The sequence below is a fragment of the Mus caroli genome, unplaced genomic scaffold, assembly GCF_978045245.1.
Source record: "Mus caroli unplaced genomic scaffold, Mus_caroli_1 scaffold_6, whole genome shotgun sequence".
Taxonomy (NCBI): Eukaryota; Metazoa; Chordata; class Mammalia; order Rodentia; family Muridae; genus Mus; species Mus caroli.
The window spans coordinates 111,048,998-111,055,731 of record NW_028227261.1 but is presented as its reverse complement, the minus strand read 5'-3'; the positions used below and the strand labels follow the sequence as shown (position 1 = coordinate 111,055,731).

At 47.2% G+C, this 6,734-nt stretch overlaps 1 protein-coding gene across 2 annotated transcripts; it reads left to right on the top strand.

Moving 5' to 3' along the window:
• LOC147004341 (protein SPATA31F3) lies at positions 1-6,341 on the top strand. 2 transcript variants are annotated; one of them, XM_085838462.1, is made up of 5 exons: positions 1-192; positions 663-708; positions 1,107-1,170; positions 2,318-2,805; positions 5,594-6,341. In XM_085838462.1, exons 1-5 carry the CDS (start codon positions 46-48, stop codon positions 5,830-5,832), a joined length of 984 nt encoding a protein of 327 aa, XP_085694588.1. In that variant the 5' UTR covers positions 1-45; the 3' UTR covers positions 5,833-6,341. The 2 variants fall into 2 exon arrangements, with proteins under 2 accessions (XP_085694588.1, XP_085694587.1); XM_085838461.1 differs by having other exon boundaries at positions 5,591-6,341.
• Positions 6,342-6,734: the final 393 nt, after the last annotated feature.

Sequence of the window (6,734 nt, the reverse complement as noted above, 5' to 3'; positions counted from 1 at the left end):
TCTAACACCCTGGAAGCCCAGGGGAGGGATGAGTAGGGAAGTCGGATGATGATGGCCCCTTCTTTTATTCCGTGGGATGTGGGATCCTCGGTATATACATATGGATCTCTCTTCATTATTGCACTGATTATTTGGCATGTGAGAAGGAGCCACCGAGGATTAAGGTTGGGACCTATCAAGAGCTGTACCAAGGTAGGAAAATACTATGACCAGGCCTAAGCATGTCGTTTAAGGAAATTCATCCCCTCCACATCTCTTGGTTATCTTACTTTTTGGTTTTTCTTTTGTAATAAGAATTTTTTTTTCCCCACTGGGTCCCAGCTCTGTTGGTTGGTGGACATTTTGGTCCTTTGATAACTGAAGTCCTTTGGTTACTAATATTACTCATCGATTAAGTTGTTTCACGGTTCTTCATGCCCCCCCCCCCGCACTTATCCATGAGATGGGATGGAGGGTTTAGGGTGTGGAAGAGCCTCTAAGCGAGTCAGAAATAAAAGGAGAACATGAGCTAGGGTCATGAAATGAGGGAGAGATGCAGGGACCATAGAGCTGGATTACAGACCGTGACTTGGGGAGACTTCAGGATTTTGTATCACTTTCGACGTGAAAAAAATTTTTTTTGACGTCTCCGCTTCATATTGTAATGCCTTTTGTCTTTCAAGTGTTTCCGAAGAATCAAGCAAAAGCCTAGTGATAGAACGCTAAGAGGTAAATCCTGACTCCTTTGGCTCCCTAGCCCCGTGGGTGAGGGTTCCACAGATCACCTTCTGTGATGACTGGCCCCAGAAGCCAGGCGTTTCCAAGCCCTCAAGACTGTAAAATAAACAGTGAGAACTAATGAAGACTTAACGTGGGTGGGGAAGAGGCCGGGACGATCCCATCTTCTATCTGACCTCATGTCACCTCCGCCTTTCCCACAAGATGGGCGCTGTCAGAGCATTGAAGATCACGTGGAATTAGATTTAGGACAGCAAGCAATGAGTTTAAGTTGTACTCTGAGCATGCGCTCTGGGGGTTGCCAAGTCACATGTCCTTCAAAGTCCTTCAGCTTCACAGTGGTTGCCCCCTCAGCCTTCCCTTCAGCCTAACGCTGTGTCCTCCTTTAGTTAAGAAGTGGACATCCAAGGAAGAAACCGAGAAACTGCAGAGGCTGATCTCTAACATGAAAAGGTGACCTCTAGCTCTCTGTAGTCTCCCAGCTCCTAGCTTTGATGAGGTGATCGCTTAGCCTGGCCTTCGGTGAGGGAGGAGGGTGGAGGTGCTGACTAGAGACACCATGGAGTGTGTCAGTCTGAGCTGTGAAGCTTGCCAGAGCAGACAGGCTCGTAAGTCTCAACAGGGAAGTGGCATCCATTTTACTGTAGGTCCCAGTAGGTCTGCAATTCAGGGTTAATTGGTGATGGCATTGCTCATGTTGAGTCAGGTGGTTCAGTCAAGAGAATAGGTTTGGCATAAGGAAGCCATTCCTATCATATCTCTTTCCAACTTCATCCTTTCCAGGGTAGAACTCTAGGTCTGGCTGAATTCCATGATCTCGTCTCTCTTCCACAGGCCAGTTCTCGGGATACTCTCAGTCAGCTATCACATAATGTGATATATATATATATATATATATATATATATATGGATATATATGGATATATATGGGTTTTTATAGAGTAAAAATGACTCATGAGAGATGTTGAGGACAGCAGCGGGGACACCCACAGTTCTTAGAAATGAGGACCTCATTTCTCACAGTTCGGATATACCGTTTACTAGGCACTGGGTTTCTTAGCTCCCACATAAAACTGATTCAGGCCTACTGTGGTGGTGACCTTGGTGCCTCCCCATCAGCTCATCACCTGTCACCCATCTGCCCTGCTTCTTTTCTTCTGGTTCAGTTTCTCATTAAGGTTGGCAGAAAACTGACCGAAGTTCCCAGTTCTTTACGAGGGCTGTACCCTCCTCCGATAGATTGTCTGAGAACTCTCCCCAGACTCTCAGTCCAACCCACTCAACCCACTCAACTCAAGAAAAGCAGAGTAAGCCGGGCGTGGTGGCGCACGCCTTTAATCCCAGCACTCGGGAGGCAGAGGCAGGCGGATTTCTGAGTTCGAGGCCAGCCTGGTCTACAGAGTGAGTTCCAGGACAGCCAGGTCTATACAGAGAAACCCTGTCTCGAAAAACCAAAAAAAAAAAAAAAAAAAAAAAAAAAAAAAAGAAAGAAAAGAAAAGCAGAGTAGCAGACTTCAGAAGGTAGAGGCCAGGACTTGTAGGGGGAGGGAAGGAAAGCGGTCTTCACGCGGTTATTAATGGTTGCCATTTCCCTTCCTAGACAGGGCTGGCTCCCTCAAGAAGGAAGTGTGCGACGACTCCTGTGCTCAGATCCCTCCTGCCCCATCTGCAATGCCATGGCTCTGGAAATTCAGCAGTTGCTGGGGGTTGAGAACAAAAAGCCCTCTTCCAGTCTACTGAGGCACTCACCCAGCGTTTCTTGTCTGGAGACACCGTCTCCATCCAAAGTGTTGAATGAGCAGAGTTCAGAGCTCAGTTCCCAACACTCCAGAGACATTCTATTGACACCCAGGTTCAAGCAGTCAGAATCAACAGATCAGAAACTGACTCTGTCAGATCCTCTGTCCACTGGCAACACTGTCCTCCAGTGTTACCACCCTGCTCCTCAGCAACAGCCGGAACCTCAAGGGTCAAATGCGTTCCAGGATGTAAGCGGTCTGTCATCTTCAAGTATGGACGAGTATGGCGTGCCTACAAACCAACAAAAGAAGAGGAAGAAAACCAAGAAAATTGTCTTGAAGAACCAAGGTCAGCATCGTTTGAGTTCTAGACTCCTTCCTATACCTAGCACCTAGAGCTTCCTAAACTTCAACCAATCCCCTATGCCCTCATATTCTCGGTTTCTGCTGTTCCTATGTCCAAAAGGCCCCTAGGTGCCCTTGAGGACAGAAGGCTATAAATGCATGTGTGCTCAGTGGGAACTTTCCCATGATCTGTGGAGGAGTAGCTCCTGGGGCATCTCATAGTGCAGCGCTTTCCCATTTACAATATCTGCAAAGCCCAGAAACTTAACAACCAACAACCATGGAAAGGATGGGCTGTCACCCCCATGACTAGCATTCACAGAAGGCCACTCCAGAGTAGTCCACAGACCCATCCCATGACTTAGGTTCTACCCTCTCCAATGTTTAGCTTTCATTTTAGTGGCCTTTATATAATGCCTTAAAGATGTGTGTGTGTGTGTGTGTGTGTGTGTGTGTGTGTGTGTATGTGCGCGCTCGCGTGAAAGACATTGAAACACCAATATGCCATTTCTAGTTTTCTTTCTGTAGTTTATCTTTTGCACACTGGATTTTGAGTCTGCCTTTAGAGATCTTTCCACAAGGGGGCAGGGGGAGAGTATGGGACTTTCTTAGTCAATTACTCCTTTATCTCTGCATTGCCTACAATTTCCTACACCCCACTTAGCTTCTTCCCCATGTTCTCAAACTTGGGCGTTTCCATGGACAAACCCAGATTAATGTCCCAGTTAAGGCCAAGTGTGAGGTCTTGGTGCCTGTGGCTATAGTAATGGTAGCCTCAGTGGGATTTGCCACTCATCCGGAGAGCCCTGCAGATGCAGAGAACCACACGGTAACACTGAGATGTGTTCCAGCCTGCCTGCTTCACCAGATCCAGGGATCTTCCCAATTATATGCCATTTCAGACCTCATGAGGGCAGTAGCCTTGTCCTGCAGTGTGCTGGGTTCTGCCTCCAAAAGCAGCTGAAAGGGCAGGTTGATGGCAGGTGGATTTGGTATTGCTGGAGATGTTCCTTCCCTAAGGATCCAGCTGCTCCTGTTCCCCGATGAGCAGTGGCCCCTGCCCTGAAGCAGCACAACCCTTATCTTTGGTGAGTTTTTCTCAGCCTGAGCCTGGTTGCCCTTGACAGGATGATGACCTGTACTGGTCTATTGTGGCAAGTCCATAGTTGATTGATTAGACCAAAATACCGAGAGGCTGATAGATTACATGCAGGGAGATCTGCTGGGGCACCATCCCTGCCTCTGTCTGTGATTGCTGAGACAGAAAATCACTGTTGACAGTGTTCCAGAAACTCTGGACAGCAACTTGGTTCTGATCTTCCCTGGAAAACAGTCTGAGCCGCGTAGGTGGTAATGAGCCTCCTGCTTAGAGCAGACTTGCTGGATGCAGATAGTCCTTGACCAGCAGCAGCAGAGTGGCCAGATGGTGGCAGCAACCACCCTCAGTTGCCTAAGCCTTGTCTCAGGGAGCCATTGAGAAACTGGAAACAAGATTGCCTACCATGGCTGCCTGCTGTTTTGTGGGTCTCTCTGGGCTATGACACTGGCCATTCTAGACAATTCGCAATACAGAGTTGGGGCCTGAGTCCTTTGGAGTCTCTGATTCAGTCTTAAGAGTGGTATATTAAGGACCGGCCATGTGTTCGATGTGCCAGTACACCTTCTGTAGAGACTGTACTCCAGGCTGAAGTACCTCTGAGGATGTTCCTGGCGTACGACAACCACTCAAAGGAAAGTTTATCTTTCCTAAACTAAAGTTTGACCTGAAAAAGAAATTCCTAGAATACATTTGGAGCAATCTCATTCTGACAGGGAAAATTTTTTGGTCAAAGACTTCCTCCACACACTAGATGTTTGGTAATCTAAACAAGCAAAAGAAAGCATTGTCCTAGGACTCTTATCCCACCAGGACCCCCATGTCCCTTAGATTAGAGTGATCTTGAAAGAGGAGTTTTCAGCAGCACTAAAGAGAGCAGAGCAGAGGCAAGGGCATCCTAGACTGAGCGCAGTGTCCTAAGGTTCTCCCATGGGGGGCTCCTGACATCTCCCAGTCCAGTCTAGACACAGTAGAGAAGCCCAGATTCTTGTGTGTACCTGGGGGTCCATGTGAATAATCCAACCCAAGAACCCCCAAACATCTTAGACCAGGGTGAAGCCCATTCCTTACCTAAGCAGCGAAGAAGGAGGACCTAGTGGAATGCAAACCAGCCAAGAATCACAGAGCACAAATACACCCATTGCTGAAGTTCATGGGCCAGCAGAAGGTTTCTATGCAGAACCCAGGGCCGCTTGACTCTCCCACCTGCTCTTTAGGCTCTTTCTCAGGTAGAATTGTTTTATGCAGATGAGTTGCCTTCAGGGAGTAGGGACTGGTGAAACCTCCCTCAGTAGATCTACCATCTCTATCTCTGTGTGTGGCCTTCAGTTTCTTGACAACACTCACCAGTTTTTTTCACCGGTTCCCAGAGCATCCTCAGGATTCCTTGGGGCCAAATAACCAAATAAAATTATCTACATAACCATTAGATTAAACTAAATGATCTTACCCAAAGGCTCCTGAGAATGCCCAGTCTGGAGAGCCCAGCCATTACAAGGCCAGGCATTACAGTGCCAACTGCTACAGGCCATCAACTGCTGGGCCAGTATTCAAAGGGGGCTTAATTTTTTAAACAGAAAAATTTTAAGGTGGGAATTCTTCCAGGCTGTACTGCAGAGGGTGAAACTTGGTAGGGCTGGGAGTTGCAGGGTCTGATGGGGAGCCTGTACTCACTAGAGTTCCACCTTTCCAGCAGCGCCCTCAGAAGCTGAAATGGAAAACAAGATGACGTTCTTTTCTCACTGGGTTAACCCTGAAGTGAAATGTGACAGACCGGAGGAACCCTTTGTCTTCTATAAGTCTGACACAGGGGCCAAACCCAAGACTGGAGAGCCCAAGAAGAGTTCTGCCAAAGTCCGAGCGGAGGGACCCAACCTGGAGAAACATGCAAAAGATCTCAAAGCCAAGCCTCTCCATGCTAATAGGAACATTTGACTTTCCTGGACACCTACGGTGCCTTCGGAGCTCCAGCAACATCCCTTCTGCACAACCAATCCTGGGCCCCATGGCTACTCCCACAACTGCTTCAAAACTGTCTAAGATTAGTGTCAACCAGCTAGGAAACCAATGCCAGCTCTCCTCTCAGAAGGCCTTGGTTTACACAGAGGATAAGCACGTCAAGCAAACAGGCTCCCAAAGCTCAGCATCCCCCGCAACAACGGCTGTCACCTGTCACTTCTACTTCTAAGCAAGTCTGCCATGAGATTCTCCAAACATACTCTATACCTATAAAGCAACGGACCTCCTGCATTTTCTTTTTGTTTTCAGTGCCACATGTGATAAAGTAGGAAACGTTCTCTGTGTGGTTTGGGTGCTTAAATCTGCCTTTCATTTTGATGGGTCAGCATATGTATCATATAAACACATCCTATGGTTAAAGGGACTTGAGTGGAGAAGGGAGGCCTCTTGTTTAAGGTACACTGAAGATAGAAATAAATCTTGACTTCCCATGAAGAAATGAGTTACCTACCTTTTTAAAGAATGGTCACTCTGCCTCTGTGTTATCTCCCCTTTCACTATTTACATTGTTAGACCTAAGAGGCAGGGAACCCAAAGTCTACCGAGGAGGAGCCAATTCTGATGCAAAAACACTGTAACAGTGGGTCAGAAGTGTAACAGAGTCTCAGGGCATGGGGTATTTATTGCTGGTTACAGCAAGCTTGAGAAATTTCCATACAGATCCCCAAGTTAATATTTTAAAAACTGTATTTCTGGTGTAATCTGTAGGAACCAAACACAGGGGTTAAACCAGCTGACAAACAGCACTGCTAGATTATCTATTTTCTGCAGGATGTCTTAGGTTATCTATATGCACCTTGACCTTGCTGTTGTAACCT

Bases quoted from the DNA above. Each gene is read 5' to 3' on its own strand.
- LOC147004341 (XM_085838461.1), top strand. From the start codon at position 46: ATGATGATGGCCCCTTCTTTTATTCCGTGGGATGTGGGATCCTCGGTA. The intron at 193-662 runs GTAGGAAAATAC...TTGTCTTTCAAG, and splicing joins CTATCAAGAGCTGTACCAAG to TGTTTCCGAAGAATCAAGCA. The intron at 709-1,106 runs GTAAATCCTGAC...GTCCTCCTTTAG, and splicing joins TAGTGATAGAACGCTAAGAG to TTAAGAAGTGGACATCCAAG.